The following is a 22,527-nucleotide window of genomic DNA, read 5'->3' on the forward strand; positions in this document are numbered from 1 at the left end:
TTAATTGAGCAACTTCACGTCAAAAGCCCGAGCTGGAGTGTAAGTGAAACTTCAGCACAGTAACAATGTGTGGTGGCAATGGAGCTATGGGCAAAGGCTGCGGTGTGATATCTGTCCTACCTGGCAAGGCAGCCCTTAACCACACACTGTACATCATTAATGAAAACAATGTTCTGCCCCACTGCATTACTTTTCACCATTACTAACAGAGCAATCACTCTTGGAAGGTAAAGGATGAAAAAAATGCGTTGGCATCAGCATCGCTCTATGCCTTGAGCCAAAAATGCCATTTATGTTTTAAATGTAATTCTATCATAATTCAAATGGTGAAAAGGGTCTCAAGAGACAAACTAAATATAAGTTTCTGACTGTAGATAATTTTCTGCTGTGGAATCAATAAATTAAGGCAGAAGTGTAGGGAAATAATCTTAATCCCATCCCCAATTAAGAAACCAAACAGTTTAGATACGAGTTCAGCTGTAGCTCTACATGTCATTATTACAAATTCTGCAACTTAAGAAATGGAAAAAAATAGACAATGGAATTAAATAACTGATTTAATTATTTAGCTCATTTTGGAAAACTGCCTGGATGAAACCACGTTATTTAAAATGTTTTCAAATCTAGGAAAGCAAGTGTACATTGAAGGGGTCACATAATGGCATTAATCAACCCAAATCTGCAGTAGTCCTGTGCTACAAACAGCTTTCAACTGCATGTATTTTCCTTCAGATGGATATTCAGCAGTGTTACACTTAAAAAAAATAAAGCCGCGCCCAGCTCATAGTACAGATAAATTGAAATACATCTGTGTAAACAGGCTCCCCCTGCCACATTATACACAAACTGCACATCTGGGCTGGCATGCTTTGCACGAAGCTCTAACCTAATGTAATTGAAAAAAGCTGAGATATTACGGCCCAGAAACAGACTTTATAAATAAATACTGTAGCGTACTGTGCAAACATGGAAATGCTACCAGCTGTAACTATGACATATCAGGAATTCGTCCTCCTGCACATGTAACTCTCTTCTTCACATCGCATAGATGCTAGAAAGAGGTAGGGAGAACAACTCAGGGAAGGTAGTCCTGAAGAGAAGTGACCTTCAGGACCATAATCCATACAGGCTTGAAGGTTCCAGTTTACACCAGGCTTTCATCAATGAAATTTCATTGACTCCATGGGACTGCTGCTAATACGTCTGAATCTGTGAACATCACAACTAGGTTCTTAATATAACTCTAATTTCAGCTACTGAAGACAGGGGAGGTAACAGTAGTAAGGATTCTCTTGGCTATGTAAGAAAATCTTTAAATTTGCCAACTCGATTATTTGTCTACACCTAAACAAAATAGAATATACAAGCAAAAATGAACTTTTCCAAAACAACTGCATCCGCATCGGGGGCTTTTTCCAGCACAACTCTGTCAGTGCTACATCTCACTTCATCATACCCATAGCCAAAACAGCTATGCTAGCAGAAATTCCTATTTCCAGGCCTGACCTCAAATTAAGAGTCTGACTCTCAAAAATCTATGCAAAGAAGGAATGGGAGGCCCCAGATGACACGGAGATGTATCACTGAAGTATTTTCATCATTCAAAGAGCCTGACTAGAAAGAAAAACAACAGAAAAGGTTCAGTAAACAGAAGCAGAGCTTTTAGGAATCACAAGTTCAAATGTGATATAATTAATTCAAGCCTTTACAAAGATGAACGGTAGAAAGGAGGACACAAATTGGCTAAAAGTCATCCCGTAACATAAGGGAAAAGAGGAAGACAATGTCTCCCATAATGGTAAACAAGAAGTAGTGAAATGGTAGGAAATGACAACTGATTTGGAAAATGGACTGACATGAAGATGATTTCATCCCATGGGGACAAGCCAGACAGACTGCCAGTTAGGCCAGTTTCAGAAAATACTCGTATTTTAACACCAAGGAGCATTTAAAGTGATTACTAAAACACCCGCCCTCAAAAACTGGCACCAGGACTAACATTTAAGCGCCACATTAAATACATTTCCTTGTTACTACCATCATTCAAAGCATGTGCGGGGAACCGAAGGCCACAGGGGCTACGCACAACCCTTATCTTCATCTCATGCAAACTACACAAATACGTGCGGCATACCGAAGGCTCCTGAAAGCCACACTTTGCTGTCAGAAAGGACATTCCCCAAACAAATGATGCAGCAATGAAAATATGAGACAACTAGCTTGATTTCCAGTGTTACCAATCTCAGATCCCCCATAATTTAAGTTGCAAATGTTTTGCATCTGAAAAATCTACTGCTCCCACCAGTAGAGTGCATAAGTCTACCTAAGATAGCTCAGCAGCCTCCCCAAATTGCTTAGAAAACCCATTTGTACAGCCAGACTAATCTCAAAATAAAGCAATTAATTTGAGCAAAAAAAGGAAATAAAACAAAACAAAAAAATCCCTCTTTTCCATAACAATTTACACATTGCTAAATTTATTATGCAGCTGCAAATTAATACATCACCTTCACTAGCTATCACAAGCCTGTCTTGGAACTTCTTGCTAAGGCAAGAAATAAACAGCTGTATGTGGTGGAGAAACCATGTAAACATCTCTCTTGTTTCTCTGTGCCATTGTGTCAGCTATTCTGCATGTCTTTGAAGGTGCTCCAAAATCAGCAAGGCTCTGCTTTTCCCTTTTTTTTTCTTTTTTTTCTTTTTTCTTTTCCTTTTTTTTTTTTCTTTTTTTTTTCATTTTTCATTTTGGGAGGAGGAAGAAGGAGAGACAGAAGGACAGACTGGCAATAAAGGGCTACCTCTGTGCTCTTCACAGTAAAGCTGAGATTGTTTAAATTCAGTTTACACAAACTCTTCTGTAAGGACAAAAGAAACCACTGCTGGTGGTTAAAAATGCAAAAGGTTTTGATTGTAAGGGCTTGACAATCAGCCAAAGATATGACTGGGGGAAAAACACAGCAAGACAGCTATGACCAGAATGGAGGAAACAAGGAAAAACACATGGCCTGACTTCAGAGCAGAAAATTGACTTAGGCTTTGCATAAACGACAGCATACCTCAAAGCTTGCCTGATCCACAGCCTGCCTGGAATGAGAACATGTAGTCTAAAAGCAGAGCCTATTAAAAGGCATAATGTTTCTAAACGGCATCTGTTGCGTACTAATAAGCATTACTTAAAGGACACAGGCCTTAAATTGCTACCAAACGTGCACTTATCTGAAACTGCTGCAAGGCAATCATTACAAAAATGTCACATGACACCATGGGAATTTGAATAATATAAGATGTTTTTATTTAGTTTGGCTTGAAATCATTACACAGAAAAAATATGGAGGCACTTTCTGAGATTTTGAGACTGTGGAACTTCGCAGGAATGAAACACTAGCAAGAATTACATCAGCGGAGCCATTTGCCATCTGTTGTTGGTAATACTATAAAGACCAGTCACCAGACAGCAGTTTCGAAGGTTACAAACACAACATTTTTAAGCTTCCGCAGACCGCTCCGTAAGAGAGCAGGACCTGGTTTACTTTCGATATGTGTGACCTGAGGGTCTGCCAATCATTTTGCAAAGACAGCAAAACCGTGAATTGCCACCACAAAAGTTTGGGAGTCTCTTGGTGCGCAACCAATATACAATGCAGAAAATATACCAGCCTGTTCTACATCAGTTCTTATAACATACTCATAAGCATAATGGCTGCACACCTCCCACTCGGAATTTAAACAGGCTAGACTTTCCCTTGTGTTGTTTGTTCTCTCACACTCTCCTCCCAAGGGAAGGAGAAAGTTCACTGCAATGCTATTATGGGTAGGGACTCAGGTTTGTTTGCTGGGTTTTGGACTGTATTTTTTCTTTGAGAGAAGTATTTTGAAGGAGGTAGGATTTTGTTTCCTGTTTCCTTTCCTTCTAGGACATAACTATGTATTTACGTTAAAGCAAGGTTACAGTAATCTGCCTTGCCTGTGGCAGGGAAAGCGAGGAGGTTATGAAAATCCTTACCTCTTAGAGATACACACGCCTCACTCTGAGGAAAAGTCTGCTTGTTTCATAAATGAGAATTTAGTTATACTGAAGGAACATGGTTGTTGATCAGACTCATCTTTGAGCTTCAAGTAGCTTTCTCTAGATGTAGGGACCACATTCATGATACATAGCGCATCTACACTACCAGAATTTTGAGTTTCCACCTTTCAGGATGCTGACCTCCTGCCTGTAAACTTTAACTGATTAACATGGATTTCATTGAGGGCAGGGAATTTTCCATCTACCTAGAGAGGCAGATGGAAATTTAAAGCTTCATTAGTGCAATTGTTAAACTAGATGTACAGGTTTGTCATGTGGCAACTATTTCCCAGGCACCAGCATCATATGTATTTTGTTACTCACTGAATGTCTTTTGCAGCCTTGTTGTTAGATGGTTAGCACATACAAGTCCGACTCTCAAAATGCTCTGAAATCAAAAATGTCTTGTGGCAAGGCTGAATTTAAAACAAGAACCTCAAGTTCTATGTCAACATCTGGCCTGCTTTTCAATGGCAAGGCTTGTGAAAAACAAGTTACAGGAACAGACCTCAGGAACAAGTAGAGTTGCAGCACCTCAATTACAGCAGGGCATGAACTGAAAAGTACCACTTGCACAAGAAGAGCTAATGGATGACTCCAGTATTTTCTTAACATGTTATATACTCAACCTGTTACCAATGGTTACATAATTACTTTAAACAATATTCAATTATTTAACTGTCAAAATTCAGACAACACCTAGAAACAATGACATCCATTCCAAAAGAGGAAGGGAATGGAAGAAGAACGATTTTAAACATTCGAGAATAATGAAAAAAATTGGGGAAAAAAATGTTGACAGAACCTGAAGTGCCCAACAGCACATTTGCCTGAACATGAAAAACCAAGGCTCATTCATCTAGAGACATTTTATTTAAAAACATCAGCAGAATTAAGAGTATCAAAAAAAAAAAAAGATTATTACCAATGTTTGACTTTCAGAAGTGGCTGATAAGAGGGAAAAAATAGAGCCATCTGACTACAGTGCATTTAGCCATCAGCAGTTAGAGGAACTAATGAACAACATCATTATTTTACTGAAGGGGATGAAGTAGGTGCTTTAGATAAATGGCAGCAACTTAAAATGCGTTTCAGAAGATAAATTCACTTTCTCTCCATTTACCTGCTAGCATGACAAATTAAGAAAGAAGAGCATAAAAACCGAGCAGGAGGGAAAGCAGTGCAAAAGCTAACTGAGGTGATGCAACGGGCCCTTATCCAAACAAGTGCATGAACAGAGATTCTTGGAAGTGCTCCTAGTCAAATATAAACCAGGAACACTACACATGCCAGACTGCCTTGGAAATCCATGATAGAGCATGTGCAGAAGATTCACCTGTCCTAAAATAAGATCCCATACCAAGCACCAGGAGTGTTGTCATTTGGGAATTCAGTGTCTATTCATTTCAAAGCGGTGTTCCACCTCATAACAAATTGCGAGTTCTCTCTGTTGGCCCACACTAGACAGAGAAGCTCTTTAGCTATGGCCAAAAACACCAGTAGATCAATTTGGGCTGAAAGCAGATGGTTTTTCTCTCCCCCCAAAAATTAATCATTACAAACCATGTCTTGTCCTACAATCATCTCACAATCAACAAAGAAAGTACTTACTGAATATCCTTTCTTAAGTAACCAAGGGCAACGTAGAAAGCCTTTTATACCTCCTCTCTACACCAAAATAATGCGGCAAGTTATTTCTTGGTGGTCAAGACACAATGTGTTTACTGCTCCTTCCATCCCCGAAACCGTGTTGTACCTCAGTCTGAGTAAACACTTTAACATGTCCTCTGCAACTGGGCCTTACAGATGTAAAAGTATGTTTACACAGTATTGCCTCTGCTCTTTATTAGTTCTCAAGTACTTCACCGTTAAAGTTACAGCCCGATGCACCTGTGCCTCTACACGTACACAAGATGCGCCTTTTTACCAGCACCACCCGCTGAACCAAAGCTGCCTTAAATTCTGGGGCCAGCTCCTCTCTGCTTCAGGGCGGGTTTGGGCTACCCTAAAAAACCTGGAGAAGCTACTTGTGTGCTCAGGAAAGGGAGAAAAGAAAAACTTTAGCGACTTGCTCTAGTAGGCCCACTTTGAGGAGGGCGTCAGACGGGTCCACCCCAGTGGCACCTCCTCACCTCAGCCACCCTGTGGAAAACTGCGGGTTGGGAACACGGCCACGAGGAGCCGGGGCTCGCCCTGCCGTGAGCGCAGGCGAGGGCACCAAAGTGTTCGCGAGGAGGGCAGGGCGGCACGTTGGGCGCTTCAGCAGCGCCCCGAGGCGGGCGCTGAGGAGACGCCGCCATTTCGCGGCGGCGGGGGGCGCCCGGCGGCCCCTCACAGGAGGAGGCGCCCGGCGGGGCTGCGAGGCACCGCGTCCTGCCTCCCGCGGGTGAGCAGCCGGCCCGGGGGGACATCGAGGGCGGCAGGAGGGAGGCGAAACGGCCGCCCTGAGGAGGAGGAGGAGGAGGAGGAGGAGGAGGAGGAGGAGGAGGAGGAGGAGGAGAGGGCGGCGTGAGGGGAGAGACGGGACGAGGGGCCGGCGGGGGAAGGAGGCGAAGCCGCGGGGGAGTGCGGGCCCGGGCGGCGAGCGCTCTCCCTCCCCTCTTACCAGCGGCGGCTCTTCCTCCTCCCTCGGCCTCCATCACTGCCTCGGAGGCGGGCTCCGGCCGCCTGGCCCGCCCCCGGCCCGCCGTGGGATGGCGGCGAGGCCCCGGCCCTGCCCGGCAGCCGGTGAGGGCGGGACGCGAGGGGCAGCGGCCGGGCTGAGGGGAGAGGTGGCTGGAGGGGAACAAAAGAGCGGAGGAGGTTGTGATAAACCGGCCTAGCGCCGCTTCTCTAGGAGGGAAGGCTAAAAAGGGTAGGAGAAGGTGGCTGCAAACGCAGGGCAAGGTGGCAGGGGGGCTAAGGAGAAGCTCCTGTCCTCCCCCCGGCAAGCACCAGCCAAGCATCGCACTTCACCGTAAAAAATGCTGAATAGAAGTTCTAAATTCTTCATTTAAAAGGTCCAGGATGACAAACGATAGGGCTAATGCCAGTTTCGTTAAGCCCTGGGAATAGTGAAGTGCAAAAATGGTATTTTTATGACTGTTCAGACGTGTACTGCAGTGATCTTTAGCAATGTGAAAGAGGCTTTTGAAAAATCTAGCCTGCTGTTCGTTATTAACAACTGAAGTAGAGGTAGGTATATGAAAAAGAATACACAGTTGTCAAAATTAGAAAACAGAATGCAGGTGTTGACTCCTGGGAGCCTTCCTACTGAGATTGTCTGATTGCTTAATTATTTCTAAAATAGCTAGCACAAGTATCAAAGTAAAAAGTAGGGGGGGAAAGTACATGGAAATAATAGTACATTTGCACAGAAACAAGCAAGCTTTCCTTTGGGCTTGCTGTCGGGGAACACCACTGGTTTCAGTCTATCGGACACAACGTTTCAGGAAAGTGCTTTAAGTGCCTCATGTTGCTGTTACACGCTCTGTTCCCTGTCGGCATTTAAAAGAAAACTCCACAGGGTTGATCTTCCCTTCAAATATTTTTGAAAACATGGTAACGTAGATTTGCATTTTCTTTCCTCAACAAGGCAAAGCAATTTTTCTCTCCACAATAGGGCAACGCAATGTCCACACATACACCATGACTTTCAAAAAAGCCGATGTCACGCAACCACTTCACAGCACATCAGTGAGTTTCTTCACATTCTTGTGATCACTTGAAGCTTTGCACTTTCCAGCATTCCCTGAGTATCATGCACGTTGTTCTCAGCCCAGGGGTTTCATCATCATGTAGGTCAGTGGTCTATAGGGAATAGCAAACTTCACACCAAAATGTTTGTCTCTTCTCTTTTTGTGACATTATATTCCACCTACCTGTATGCCATCTTTGGTCTTCCCTGAGGATCATTTATTTTTATTGAGTGGAAAAGAAATGTAAAGTGTTAGATGCTGAAATTTCTATTTAAAGTCCCATTATAGTTTAGTGTTAAATAGCATAACAGCTTGATTTCTCCCTCCTCTCATTAAACGTTGGACAGCTGAGATAAATTTGGAATATATTAAACATTTCCACTTAACAGTTTAACATGTTGGTTGGTTCTTGCCAATAGCAAGAAATAAAAAATCTATATGTAAGTAATAATAAAAGGGATAAAATTTGAAGAGCTGTTTCTAAATGAAGGGCCATATTCAGTTCTTGTTACCTTCACCGCTAAAGAGCTATTTGAGCAGTATTCTGGTACTTCTGCAATGTGGTGAGAGTGCATTTACAGAAAATGCCTTTTCCTCTTAGGAGTTCAAAACATTTTAAACATATCAAACAACCGTACAGTAAAGTGTTCAAAGAGATAACTTGGGCTTTCATAGTTGAGTTGCATCCAATTCTTTTTTACCCTAAGATGAGTACTATGCCAATCATACTTGTATATAGCAGGAAGAAAAACAACCAGTGTTAGTTATGGCTGAGTCAGCTGTGTCTGTGATTTGCCTTCGAATAGCCAGGGCTCAGTCTCTTAATTGTAAATGGGGAGAAAAATTTGCACAAACCTCAAGTATCCATATGTTACGAATACATATACGTGTGTGAGTGCTAATAATAAAGCTACACTCATAGGTTCTCAAAAATTTCAAGAGTAGCTTTAATTTCAGTTGTTTCAGAGTATATGGATCTAACAGATATCTATACTATGCAAGAACATCTAATAAAATGTCTAGTGTTTCCCAGCATTCAACTAATACCCTCAATATAAGTCTATAAAGCTGCTATAATGTCACAAACAAAACACATTCATAATTTCATATGCAGGAAATTAATTAAGCAACTGTAGGTCTTAAATCCTGTTGTATTCCTTGCATATGCTTTGTTCATTAGACCTCCCTATACAAGGTAGAGAGATTTTTTTTTTTTTAATTTACCAATATACATTTAAAAAAAAGTATGTCTGAAATAACTGTGAGAGGACTGGTATGTCATTGTCCTGTTCGGTATCACAGGAGACGTTTTAGTAACCAGCAACACTGAAAATAATTCGTAAAAATCTTAAATGGCATAGGGGAATGAAAGACTATGGCATTGTAGGCGCAATTCACTGAAGGCTGCATCAAATTTGGCATTATTTAAAGCTGTAGAGTTCTTCACATTTACTGTGTTAGCCGCTCCTTCAGCCTCAGTGGCTAGCAAAAGTGAGTTTTGCAAGTTGTATTAGTCGGGAAGAGACATGGGCAGTGTAAGCAGGGTCATTTTATTTAAAAGAATCCACAAATTTCTCTCTCTCAGCGCAGGAGGATTCAGATGACAGAAACAGCTCATAGCTCCAAACTTTGCTCAGCCACCACCCAATCCAAGAGATTTCTTCAGGCATTTTTTTCTTAAGGTCTCATAATTACCATCTCTCTTGAGACTATATAGTGGCTTTCTATTCTTAGTTTATTTCTCCTCTCTCTCTCACACACACGCATACACTTCCTACTCAAAACAAGACCCAGCAAAACCCTCTGCCCACATAGTTATAATTCCCGAGAGGACTTTCATATGCTTTTGTTTTGGGCAGTGACAATGTGCATATGTTTTGATTTCAGGCCCCCTATTGGTTCTTGCACTTCAGTTTAATGAAGACAGACAATTAAGCTCCCCAGTTTCAACAAGTTATAACCCAGCTTCTAGAGTTCCTTTGACCTTTTAAGTTGGAGAGAAATTTTGTAATATGTTGTCCATTCAATGTTATTACCAAGTAAATATTTTGCTTTAGCAAATGCATATTTTCCTGTTTATTTTTGAAAGTGTAAGGTGCTTGAAGTATTTAATAGAAGGCTTAAGATAAAGCTCAAGATTAGTAAATTAGGTAAGTGCTATGAGGAAGAACAGAAGAGTTGCCTCTGTATTTATAGGTGGTAAGAAAGAGGCATAAAGACAGTGGAAATGGACAGATACATTTTTGTAGCTAATGAATTGTTCACGATTAAAGTGAATTACAGCTGTGCTGAAAACACAATATTCACAGACATACAATAAAATTGATCTAATTACTTTTGCTTACTTGTATATAAACAGGTTTCTGATATTGCAGTAAATTTTTCAAAAAGTTTCTTTACGTCCTTTCTGTTCTTCCCCAAATACTGTTGTTGCTTGCATGGTAACAGAAAAAGACATTTGGTGCAGTCCCAATCAGCCAGCCTTCTATCTCTAATAATGAAACGTAACAATTTGTTTTGAAAGTTATATAGATCACAAACTATCCATGTAAGGTGAATCCCAACATGTCTCAGCTTTATGAAACCTTTTCCTTCATCCAATAGAAACGTGCATGCTGCTGAACAGCTTGAATCAAAAAATAGATGCCCCAAATGAGGAAGTCTGCCACAGATGCATGAATTGTGATACTGTTGTTTGGAAGTGAAAGACAACAAGATTTCACCTTTTGGAGCATGGATTCGAAATCCACTGTGGTTGTAACTGGTAAGATTTTTTATTTTCTTCTTCTTTTAGCTAGAGATAGTATGCACACATACTTGATCTCTGTCATAAACAGTTCCCCGGAGGGAAAAACAGTAGCAAATGGTCATACTAACAATTCCAAATGGAAAATAACTTACTACTGTGCCTTCTTAAGAAAATCAGATATATGTCAGAGGAAACAGACTGCAGTATGCCCTCTTCACTGCCATCCAGTTTGGTTTGTTGTTCATTCTCTCCATGTTTTAGTCTTTGTTGACATTCTCTCTGATCCAAACCACGTAGCTCAAGGCAGTGCAGGCTAGCATTAGATAAAGCTTACCCAAAAGGAGCTCTAAAGCAATAAAACCAGGTTGCATCACAATGTCACATACTCAGTGTCCAGAATTAGAGCAACACATGGCAAGTTTCAGGGTCTCAGATTCATGGCAAGGTAAGGGAAATTTAAACAGGAGATGCTACCTCATTGCCGCTAAACTAGACCATTAAATTAAATATATCAAAAGAGCATGCCTGCACATGCAGCACAAGGGACAGAATTTCTCTTTCTCTTGCTGGCTATAACTGCTGCTGAATTACAGTGACAGAAACACCAGCTAGAGACTCCTGAGATTTTAAAAAGGTTAAAGCTCTTAAGGAATGCTGCTGCTCGCTATTCCTCTCATTGCCACTGGCTCATTTAAAGGCAATCATTACACATATCTTGACATGTGAGTTGCTGGATAATTTTCCAGTGCGGGTCATCTGAGGACAAAGGAATGAGGTTGAAGCTACATCAAAGAGATCTGCATCTTGCTGTTTTCAATTAAACACTTCTTTTTTTTAATGGCTCCAAGATGAGCAGAACTAGTTTGTCTTGCTCCAAACAACTGCAGTTGAAATGAATGGGAGTACAGGAGAGAGCAAGAGGTATTTGCTAACCTCTTAAAAGGCTGGCAACCTGGCTCTCTCCTATGATATTTATAGCATATAACCTTGATGGGCACGCTTCTTTAGCACCTTATTTTTTCTTCCTCTCCTTACATAGCCATTTACATGCAGAAATATACTCGTTCAAATGGTTTCAGACTAGTGTGTCCCATTAGAGACACAGGTGCATCTTTAAGCTATTACAGAGATTATCACAGCATGCCTCTGTCACATTTTCACCTGCTCATAATATAAACCTGCTGGCACCGAGCCCAGTTTGTTATATAGTGCCTAATAATATTGAGCCAGTTAGCTCTTCAAGTTGTTGCAGGTATGTCAGTACTGTACAACTCTCCTACATTTACTCATTTCTTTTTGTAGAACAACTTTATCCCAAATGGTGGTTTCTTAAGGCCAAGACTGAGATGCATGTGTTTGTGACCTACTTAATAACTGTATTATAATTCTACTGTTCCACACGCACACAGGTACACAAACATACACAGCAGCTTCAGAATGAAGTGAGTGTCTCCCTAATTTCCCTCTGAAAGTGGAGTGGGACTAGTCAGATATTTTTTGTTCCCTGTGAATGTGAAATGCATGCTATTTCCCCTATTCCCTCTCCTCCCCCTAGTACAAACTTAAGCCTGAGGAAATCATTGTCAAAAGTACTAGCACCATCAGGCTTTTCATAATATTAAAGAGAAAATAGTGAGCAGTTATGAAGTAAGTATCAACAAATTAAGAAATGCTTAAAATCTAACATTAATTATTAAAGCTGTCATAAACCTACAATTTAGGCTTAATTGTTCCCACATACAAGTAACTTGCAAAGTAACAAATGTTACAAAAAGTTACAAAACAAGTTACTAAAAAAAAGTTACAAAAAAAAGTTACAAAACAAAACAAAAGTTACAAACAAGTAACGTGCAAAACAGCAATCATATGCTGTAAGTATTTATTTGTCCATTTGTAGATTTTTAAATATTTAAAAAGTGAAGCATTAAAACCATTTCACAAACTAGTTTTCCTGCCACCCAGTATCAAAGACCTGCCAACACAATGGACTGAGAACAGTAATTGAGATTAATAAAGATAGTGGGAGTATTCCATCAAACTCTTTCATGATAAAATGCCCATCTAGGTCAAAATGATTTTTTTCTTTTTATTAAAGAATCTTTTTTTTTTTTTTAATTGTAAAATTAAATATAGTACTTTGGATTTAAAGAGTCCTTTTCCCTTTCCCCTCTCTTTTCCTGTGGGGAACAAGTGATGAAAGATTTTGCCCAGTACCACAAAAAGCACGTTTTCCCTGATGGAAAACTGAATTTTCTGTTACCTGGGATTCAAAAAAAAATTCCAAATAAAATCCAATTTTACTCTTTCAAACACGCATGCCTTCATCTTCATGAGCCTTAACAATAAGAATAGTACGTTGACAGTGACCTGGGAGTATTTGACACCAGTTCATTTAGTAGTGGTATTTCTGCAGTGGATGATATCATCGTCACCCAAATCATCACTTACATGAACCGTCCCACTGGCTCCAGTACATTTACCAACTTCAGTTAAGGACATTGCATAAGGAAGCCTTGACATGAATGAAGATTGTGGGATTAGTTCTTATGGCAGCACATGCAAAAATGAAAATGCTATTCCCCTAAATGTTACAAAGGGAGAAAGTACTATCTAAGAAAATGTCAACCTCCATAAACAAAAATATTATAACAAAGAACAAAATGAGGGTGCATACATGTCACGTAATCTAAACTTGCAGTGCAAACATAGGTTAAAAGCACCTTTTTTTCCTTTCCAGGTTTTGGTCCCTTTAGACAACACCTGGTTAATTCTAGCTGGGAAGCAGTGAAGGTAAGCATAACAAAAAAGGGAGGGAGGTGTTTTATATTTTGTGGAGATCCAACCATAAACTGTTTCAAGGCTTTCTATTCCCTTCTAGAAACTTACTTCTCATGTCTTATTAAATAGAATTGTGCCTCTTAGAAAAGACCCCCCAACATGGAGGGAAGAGAATAATTAAGTGAACATCATTTGCAAGATTTTTTTTTTCAAAATATTATTTAAAAAATTGAGGACTTGTTTTTTCCCCATGGGAATGGTGCCGTATCTGCAACTAATGCATACACCACAGTTTATCTCTGTCTTCTGTAAACAGGCCATTCTGTACCACAATGCATTTTATCATGTCTAACGTGAATTCCTTCTCATACAAGTGTAGCCTGAGGGGAGTATGGTCTATTAGAGGAACTGAAATAAGTCTGTAAATATTTAAATCCATCTGGACACTGGAATGAAAAAGGCAGCTTTTGCCTTTTTTTTGACGTGAAAAAGTACTAGTGGTGACAGAAAGATGATGGCCCTACAGTACTATGACTGTATTACATTTTTTGGTGACAGCTACTGAGGATCTGTCTTCAAAGTGAAGTGCAGTCGAGGCAAGATGATGGAAAAACAAGGAACTAGTAACTTTTTCCAAAGAGCAAAGCTATAGCAACTCCACCAACCCATACAGATTTTCTATTCTAGCTTTGCTGGGATAGGAACACCGAGTGCAAGTTGGTGTTTGGAAGAATAGATCTATTATCCACTCAAAGTCATGAGGGACTAGTCATGAGTTATCCCTGTAGGCTAACAAGAAACAAAAATACTTCTGTTACACCTTTCCACACCCCAGCCATCACAGGAGATCCATAAATTATCTCAACTCCAACTTGACATGTGCCCTAAACCACAAATATTTGTCAGTTGACAATGTTTGTACTCATTATCTCCTGATTCCTATTGGTTCTAATTTTGGACACAATATCATCCGCTTCTTATTGAAAATAAAACATGTTCTTTATCTGCAAGCAAAACAGCCTAAAGCCAAAACGCACTGATGAGATGAGTTTTCTGTAACAATGCCATGCACTTGCTATGCGAGGAAGTTATATAACATGGACTACAGCATTCCATAATGAAACAGATGTCAGTCCTTGTGTATGAAGGATAATGAATCCATTTCCCTCTGGTGTGACACCCTCTGTGTGGAATTAATTTTTATTCATGCTGGTCATGCTGCTTTGGTTTCCTATTCCCTGGCAAAGGTAGTTAATCCAAACAATTCAGGGAAATTTGCTGCAAATCTGGAAGTACTTTGAATTTTGATAGGCTTTTCCATACTCAATAGCAATCTCATGGTATTGTTCATTGGGCTTGTTCACATGAGTAGTCCAATGGTCTTCAGGAAGCTCATGCACAGATATTAAAGATAGCAAAATGTAGACTTGGCTTGTGGTTCCTGCATGGATCACTAACGTCACATAAAGTCCTCCTGCTGACTCTCTTTTCTGAGAATTAAGCAAGAATACGCTCAAACTCGTCATCAAGAAAGAACTGAGCAGTCAGACCAGAGCTACTGAACAGGATTATGCAGGCTTAATGGTTGTGTAGCATTATCCAGAACTATCCTAATTAGTACCTCAAAATGAATTGACACTTACCGAAAGCCAGGATACCATTGCAGTCTCAGTGATGTTGCAACACTGATATCTATTGTCTTAAGACTTGATATCCCAGGCAGGTCCTCACACCAAAAGCACCTCAAATCCTGTAGAAGTACGTGTATTGGGAGTCCTAGAATCCTAATTCTCAAAGGACAGCCTTACCCTCCATGCCTTTAGGAATGGAGCCTTTGCCAAAGAGCAATGGCTTCACTTTTGGGAGAAACACTCGCTCTTACACACATATGCTTGCTTAAAATCACTGTTGCTAGCTTCACTGCAGGATGCTTTTTCACTCTCCACTTTGCTGATGGGATCAGCAATTTTCCTGAATCTCTTTTCTTGCTGTAGGATGGATCAGAGATTTATCCAGTGAGCACACAGCCATTCCAATAGTTGCATCCCTTCCATGCCCCTTCACTGGGCACTCCAAAAAATGGTTGTGCCATGTTGTTTCTCTTACAAATTAACTATTTACTACCTCAGATTTGGTGGAAAAGCTAATTTCCGTTTTCTGACATCTCCAAGAAACAGATGATAAGTGTTAATAAGACTTTACCGATCTCTGTTTCTGCTGGTTTAGAAAGAGCATTTGTTCTGAGTTCTTGGAATTCTTATTGATACTATGTACCAGTGCATTGTCCCGCCTTGCCTCTTTCATAACATGGAAATAAAATATTCAAAGCATGCGAGGCGTACCCTGCTATGTTTGCATTAATCCAAGGTCTCTTCGCAGCACAGGAAGCCTCGCACACAAGGCATGCATCAGCATCACATCTATAGAGCTCTCTCATTCCTTAGCAAGTGCCCCTCTTGAGTGTTTAGGGAAAAGGAGAATCAAAAGGATCTGAAAGTACAGGTGAACCCGTCAATTCAGGGTCACTGAGAAAAGCTTCATAGCTTTTATAGACGGTGTCACATGGCCCAACATGGCTGTCTAGCACTAGAAGGACAGCTTCTCTTCTAGAAACCTGTCTCACTAAGTTTTTCATGGTTCTCATAAGTCCATTCACCTGAAATACCCTTCTAAAATATGCATGAAATCTCTACCAGCAGCACTTTTAACTCTCGAAGCACAGAACAGTCTCCCTAGATGAAAACTCCACCAAGCATTTACTCCACAGTTGCAGACAGACCGAACTGAGATATTACGATGTGCTCTTCAGTACCACATGGGACCCTCAGAATCTCAGATCCCCTGAATTGTTTATTCTGTGTTACAGACTGGTGGTCCCACCAATACCCCTTGATCTGACCCTGTTTCTGTGTCTCCTCCAGAAACTCCCCTCTGTTACTTGGCAGCTAAAAAAGCGTAGCAGGACAATCTACCATCAAGGTCGAAGTCCCCAGTTAATAGAGCACAAATGCAAGTTGAGTGACAACATTCACAGCAATTAAACTGTTAGTGCAAAGAACAGGTCACATTTCCAACTGCTTCTGGGAACTATGTTTGCTATCAGGAGATGAGGATCAGATCTCTGAGAGCAGTTTTTCATCCTGCCACTGGCCATGTGGTCTTTGGAAATTTGTCATTTAATCTCTCTCGCTCCCTCTCTGCTTTAGTTTCATCATCTGTGAAACTAAGACATTGCTATTCAGCTCCTCCATTGCTGTTCTGGAACTTTCTTACATCCCTGAAGCTTTAAAGAGGTATCTACAGGAGTAAAAGAAAACAAAACAAAACACAAACAAACAAAACCTGCAACCAAAAAAACCTTTGCAACATGATTGCAGACTGACTGGGTCAACGGATATCTGTGTTTTTCTTTCTGCACCAACACATGCCTTTTTGAATGAGGTTCACAAAATTAACACACACAACATAACTCCCCACCCCCCGACTTCCAGGCAATCCAAATCAGTGGAAACTCAAGCAAACTCTGTGAAATTTCCTGGAGTTTTCTAAATGTTTAGGTTGCTTGTAACACCCAGTGTGACACACAACCACTGCTTCTGAGCTCAACTGTTCTGTGCAAATCACCTCTGTTTGGAGAGGGCTACGTAGGGACGTGGGCCAGAGCTCCACTGAATTGGGACTATGATCACAACTCACCATCGCTCCATGTTGTCAGCTGATAATGCTGGATTCCATTTCCCTTTTAGAAAAACATTCCAACAACAAACCTTTATGCTTTCTTTCGAACCACTTTTCCCACAAAAATGTCCTCCAAAACTTCTGTCATCCCTCAACATTTCCTTTGCTGTTTCAGTTACAACAGACACACTTGTTTACTGAATTAATTCACCAATGTGAGCTCTTTAGTTTCCAGATCCAGTCTTCCTCTCTAACCATCTTCAGTCTCTCACCTTAAATGCAAAAAATATTTAGGTTGTTCCTTGTCTCAGCCTTAACCATTTCGGTTGTTCCATTCACACAACATCTGGTCTAATGGTGTGCAAGTCCGTGGTTAGGATTCCTAGACAACAGAGTAATATACATTATTGACAACATGCTGGAATTTCGTGGGACGAAGCAAACTATCTGTCTTTGACACAAATTCCCAGCTCTGGGCTACCGGCCAGCTTCTGATTTTGTTCTGCACAAAAAGTATTCCTGCATTTTTCCTGTGACAAATGGTGACAACAGAATGTCAGTCCAGACAGCGCAAGAGGAAAATAGCCTAACAACTCTTCTCTTGTCTCCAAATTCTGTACCAAAGTTATGGATAGCCAAGGACTTTAAGCCTTACAGTTAAAAAGGAAGAATCTCATTAAATATTAAAATTAAAGATGTTTGAGAAAATAAAATGCTAATTGTGAACCAGCTGGGGTTTTCTTTTTTGGAAGCTAAGACACAGTGCAGCATTCTTAAGCAAGATGATGCAATGGCCTCTCGAAGACTGTCAGCGCCCAGAGGAAAAAAGGCTGGCAGTGTTCTCTAGATGTGTTTACTTCCCTGCAGGCATTGTTTCCTTGCTTGTGTCAAATAGTTTATTGAGCACAGCTAATCAATGTTTCCGCTGACAAGAAAATTGGAACAGTTTATATAGGAAGTCAGCATTGAAGGGCAAATTTCCCAGTTAACACAGCTTAGAACTGTGGGCCCCATCCGTACAAGTATCCTTATTAAGAAAGGAAAGCTTGAGGAAACAATAACATTGACAAAAAAGTTACAAATTTCTTGGTATAATCAGATACTGCTGCTACTGCCTTCTTGCCTAGGTCCTCCTTAGAAGCTCAGAAAATCTGTACCCTCCTTTGGAAGCGGTCTACTAAGATGCAACAGGAATTTTCAACCACCATTTTACTTCTCTGGGACAGCTTTCTGCCTCAGATGCATTCTTTCTGCATCCTGCCATTGCAAGTATTCTACCTTCTACTTAGAGACCTATGCCTTGTTCCACTGACAAAACAATTTCAAGTCTTTTCCACATGACATTCATCCTTGACTATTCTCCAGGACATCTTCCAACCATCTGGCCAACCTGCTGTTTTCAAGAATGCCTTTGTTTCTTTCACCTCAAACCTGAGCACAATTTTTGTTTCCTTTGGGAGAGGACCCTATGCAGAACTGCAACTAAATGACAGAGAGATAACATTCCAATAAATAACATTTCCTTCTTTTACCGGGGAAACATATTCTAGACCAAAACGCAATTAAACCCTTTCTAAGTGTGACCTCGTACTGACAGTACAGCAGAGGTTACCAGAAGCAGTTCAAGCCAACAGATGGCACATCACCTGAGTGACAGCTCGTGAATTCTCCCTCATTTGTCTCCAGAAGCACAGGTTTATCTACTAGGTCTTCATGAGGAACAGCTCTTAACTGTATCAAAGCATAATAGACACTTTCAGCATGGATCTTTTCTGAGAATTTCTGCATTTCATGCTTCCCCATTGAGCAGTCCCTAAGCAGTAGGAATTACACAAACCACCCACTGGACACGGAGCATCCCTTTGGAAAATACAACAGTGGGTCAACACAGATGTGACACTAGGGAACAATGGGGCTAGGAAACAATGCATTACAATGTTCTTCCATGTGTTTTCTCAGTTGGATCAGCCCGATTTCTTTCGTCACAGTGAGAAATCCAATGTTCTTACATCCTCAACATCCATCATGTTTTTTTGTTTGATTTGACATATTTTATTTTTCGTATTTATAGGAGCTGTCCAAGAGAGGCCTTGGTAAAACCATAGATCTCCGTATCACGCAACTGCCAGTGGTTTACCAAAAAGCAAAGGAGCAAGTCTTCAAGATATGGACAACTCTTCAGCCACTAGTGAGTAGTTAGTTACAAGGTTGGGCAATCTTTCTCTTAATTTCTGAATAATACTATTTTCAGTGGATCTTTAAAAAGATTTCTAAAAGATTATTGCACAACATGCATCAGACAACTCTGGATAGCGACTATTAAAACAGTGATAAAGGTTTCAAACTGAACTTTGGAGCACACAGTAATTAGCATGCTGCTTTAACTCTGTGCCATTTAAACAGCAGAATTGCATGCAGAACAAAGTAAAAAATATCCACCATAAATTGCATGGTGCAAAAAAAAAAAAATGTACTGAAGCATTGAAGTCCCGAGTTGACTAGACACAACAAAAAAACAAACTAAAGCACAATTTTGTTCTCATTTATAATCTCTTATCAAAGTTTTCTTTAGGCATGAGCTACAGCAAGACTCCCTACCTCGAAGCTAGTATTTCACATAATGCTTGGCACTATTACATTACATGTTTTTAAAAAACAGGTCTCATTTTTAATTTCCTGTTATTCACTCCGGTGGGAAAAACCAGCTTACTGTTCATGTTGGGCTGGCTTCATCCGCCAAAGCAATCATCATCCTTGAGCAGTGTGGGAAGAACAAAGGCTACAAAGAGATGGATGCTTGTGGTTTTCACCCAGAAGGTGGCTGTTGCATGCTAGATGGTCCGGAAAAGATTGAATCTACAATTAATATGAAGACTCTCTGGAAAAACATTTCAGTGGAAGGGATTGATATAATCTTTTCCAGAGATGCGGGAAGGTAAACATTGCATATCGGGGTCTCAGAGTAAAAGCAGAAGTAAGTCAGCCAGCTCATTTAACCTTGAAGAATCTTTGCAATGACTTTTCCTCCAACCAAAATCACTTTGAAACAAGGTCTTCAAGTGGCACAAGTATGAAACTAGGATAAATTCAAATTCTGTGTAGAAAAGCCTTAGTGAAAAACTACAGTCAGTAGATGTTTTTTTCCATGGATTTATGAATTCCAAAGGAAACAAGTTTCAACATAGCACACCCTGTGATTAGCAACCCCAGTAAACCTGTGCTATTAGAGAGTCTGAAAGCAATACTGACTAGTAGCAGATTTTAATCTATCTTTCCCAACTGGGAGGGATACAAAATGTAAATACATACACCGAAGAACAAAACAATTACAAGTAGCTTTAGAACACTGTCTGTGATCTCATCATGTGTAGCAGTAGTACTGAAGCAATTTTCTATTAAAATTTCTTCATTTAAAAGAAAAACAAAAACAAACAAAAAAAGATCATTCTTATTTTTAGTAGCTTATCTTGGCCTGTGCTTTCAGGATTTGGGTCTCCAAGCTAAAAAGTAGGGTGATAAGGGAAGGAAAAAAAAAAAAAAAAGAAAAGAAACAATCTCACCATTACTGTGTGGTTTTATGATCCACACAAAAAAAAATAAAATTATTAGCGTACTGTAATGGCATAGTTGTAGTTCCAGTGGGGCTGTGTTACCTTTCTCATCTGACTTGTCTTACAGAAACCTAGAAAAGAATGCATGTCTTGTGATTTTATTTTTATTTTTGAAGTTCCTTCTGGGTGAGTGTCTGAGAAACTAAATCATCAGATAAGGAATATTTGTTTCTCAAGCTTGTTTTATTTCAGCATTTCCTTTACTCACTAAACAAATATGTTAAATAATTTTATAAACCAGATATGGTTTGGCTACTTAAAGAATATTTAAATTTAATCAAAGTTTACCGTTCCTTAATCCAGGTTTCTGTTTCTGTTTTGTTCTTAATATTTCAGGTATATCTGCGACTACACCTATTACGCTTCTCTGTATTATGGTAATGGAAGAGCAGCTTTCATCCATGTGCCTCCATTATCCAAATCGGTAACAGCAGACTCTCTAGGAAAAGCATTACAGACAATTATCTTAGAAATGTTAAAACAGTGTGGGGAAGAAAAAGAGTAAGATGGATCGTGAGAGAAAAAAAAAAAGAGGATTTCTTAGAATGCAATTCCTTACCTCTTAAAAGTAGCAAATGTAATTGTTACTTAAAACCCTTACATAAAAGATTTTTATATTCCAAGTTATTTTTAGCGAAATCTCCTTACAGAAAACAAATTACTCTGGTGTAAAAAGCTTAAGAGAAAAAAAAATCATCGTTTGTATTGCTAACAATGATAAGGTTGCTTCAGATTTAAGAAAGTGTGTGAACGTGGACTTAAAAGTTGTTACACATTTTCTAAAATCTTTTAAGTATTTTTTTTTTGAAAATTTTGGAGAAAACAAGAAACATTTTGGATGCTCAATCCTAGTTCCAAAGGGTAGAAAAACATTGCTACAGATTTACTGAATCAAGATCCATGCTTGCAGCTCTAAGGACATTCAGCACTGGATCTCAGAGGTCCTTCTCAGTCCCTGTTCAAGTCCAATGAGATAGCTCATCTAATAGAAGGTGCCCATATAACAACTTTAAATACGGGGGAAAACCAAAACACACAGGGATGCTGTTATCTGAAGGTTTCTTCAAATATCTGTATCTCTTGGAGCCCTGCTGTAAACGCTGGTTTTCACATCAAAAACAGACTATGGAGCTGGGGTGACTTAAAAAGAAAGCAAATAAAAAGCTAGAATCTGGCAGACACTGAAATGCTGTTAGTGATTTGGGTTTAAATTGTCCCAAAACACCATTTACCCCAAATTCTCAGTATCTGTCCCAAAGGAGAACACTGTAGTCCTTCCACAAAGCACAGAACAAAGACAACAGTCTTTCAGTACAATGGGTCATGGCTATTCAGGGATTTATACATCAAAATCAAAAAGCTAACTTGTCCCAGGAAAGGCAATCATTGAAGCACTGTGCTGTGGAATGCGTTATGGCACATCATCTTTCTTACAAAACAGGAACCAAATGAGATCCCAAGTTGTAAAACTTGGGATCAGACAGTGACAGATCACTTCTGCGCTTCTCCCCTGCCAAGCCAGGCTCCTCGATGTCTCAAACGCAGCTATATACAGAAGTACTGCACTATTAATGCTGGAGAAGACAGAGGTTTACAGAGTGTCCTCTCTAGCACACATGGAATGGCAACGCGTGCTCTCCTTAGTAATTTTGCTAGTACCAAACCAGACAATTATGACATAAAACTAGCAGTTATTTTTCAAAAACAGCAGAATGGAATGGCAGCACCTTAATATGGGCATCTGGGATTTTTCTAAGGAAAACAAAAGCTCATTCCTCAAGTGTCATGTCAGTAGAAAACGTCAACAGCCAAGGACAACCTAAGGGCTCAGACACCTGAACAAGCTCTGGGCCACCACTGTGCCCTAGTCAAGATTTTGACAACAAGAGTCAGAGGAATTGGAAACGTCAGAATAATGCTAGTTTTCTTGCCACTATCTTTGCCAACAATCTTTGCAGAAAACTGATA

At 40.0% G+C, this 22,527-nt stretch overlaps 2 protein-coding genes across 7 annotated transcripts in view; one reads left to right on the top strand and one right to left on the bottom strand.

Moving 5' to 3' along the window:
- The window catches only part of LOC121075902 (protein FAM169B-like), a 39,778-nt gene extending 33,043 nt beyond the window's left edge, over positions 1 to 6,735 (bottom strand). For both annotated transcript variants that reach the window (XR_005823235.1, XM_040569644.1), the window contains exon 1: positions 6,672 to 6,735. Coding sequence is in view for 1 of the 2 variants with exons in the window: in XM_040569644.1 (XP_040425578.1) it covers positions 6,672 to 6,705 (34 nt within the window). In the remaining variant the exon portion in view is untranslated. The remainder of the gene's footprint in view (positions 1 to 6,671) is intronic.
- On the top strand, positions 5,105 to 22,353 carry PGPEP1L (pyroglutamyl-peptidase I like). Of its 5 annotated transcripts, none has more exons than XM_040569646.1 (6): positions 5,105 to 6,142; positions 10,348 to 10,507; positions 13,230 to 13,282; positions 19,020 to 19,136; positions 19,654 to 19,883; positions 20,896 to 22,353. In XM_040569646.1, exons 2-6 carry the CDS (start codon positions 10,477 to 10,479, stop codon positions 21,062 to 21,064), a joined length of 600 nt encoding a protein of 199 aa, XP_040425580.1. In that variant the 5' UTR covers positions 5,105 to 6,142; positions 10,348 to 10,476; the 3' UTR covers positions 21,065 to 22,353. The 5 variants fall into 5 exon arrangements, with proteins under 5 accessions (XP_040425580.1, XP_040425583.1, XP_040425579.1 ...); XM_040569649.1 differs by lacking the exon at positions 5,105 to 6,142 and adding an exon at positions 6,179 to 6,452 and having other exon boundaries at positions 19,711 to 19,883; XM_040569645.1 differs by lacking the exon at positions 5,105 to 6,142 and adding an exon at positions 6,181 to 6,452.
- The last annotated feature ends 174 nt before the right edge of the window (positions 22,354 to 22,527 follow it).

This window comes from Cygnus olor, chromosome 11 (assembly GCF_009769625.2).
Source record: "Cygnus olor isolate bCygOlo1 chromosome 11, bCygOlo1.pri.v2, whole genome shotgun sequence".
Taxonomy (NCBI): Eukaryota; Metazoa; Chordata; class Aves; order Anseriformes; family Anatidae; genus Cygnus; species Cygnus olor.

Bases quoted from the DNA above. Each gene is read 5' to 3' on its own strand.
- PGPEP1L (XM_040569646.1), top strand. From the start codon at position 10,477: ATGGATTCGAAATCCACTGTGGTTGTAACTG. The intron at 10,508-13,229 runs GTAAGATTTTTT...TTTCCTTTCCAG, and splicing joins ATCCACTGTGGTTGTAACTG to GTTTTGGTCCCTTTAGACAA. The intron at 19,137-19,653 runs GTGAGTAGTTAG...GGGAAAAACCAG, and splicing joins GGACAACTCTTCAGCCACTA to CTTACTGTTCATGTTGGGCT.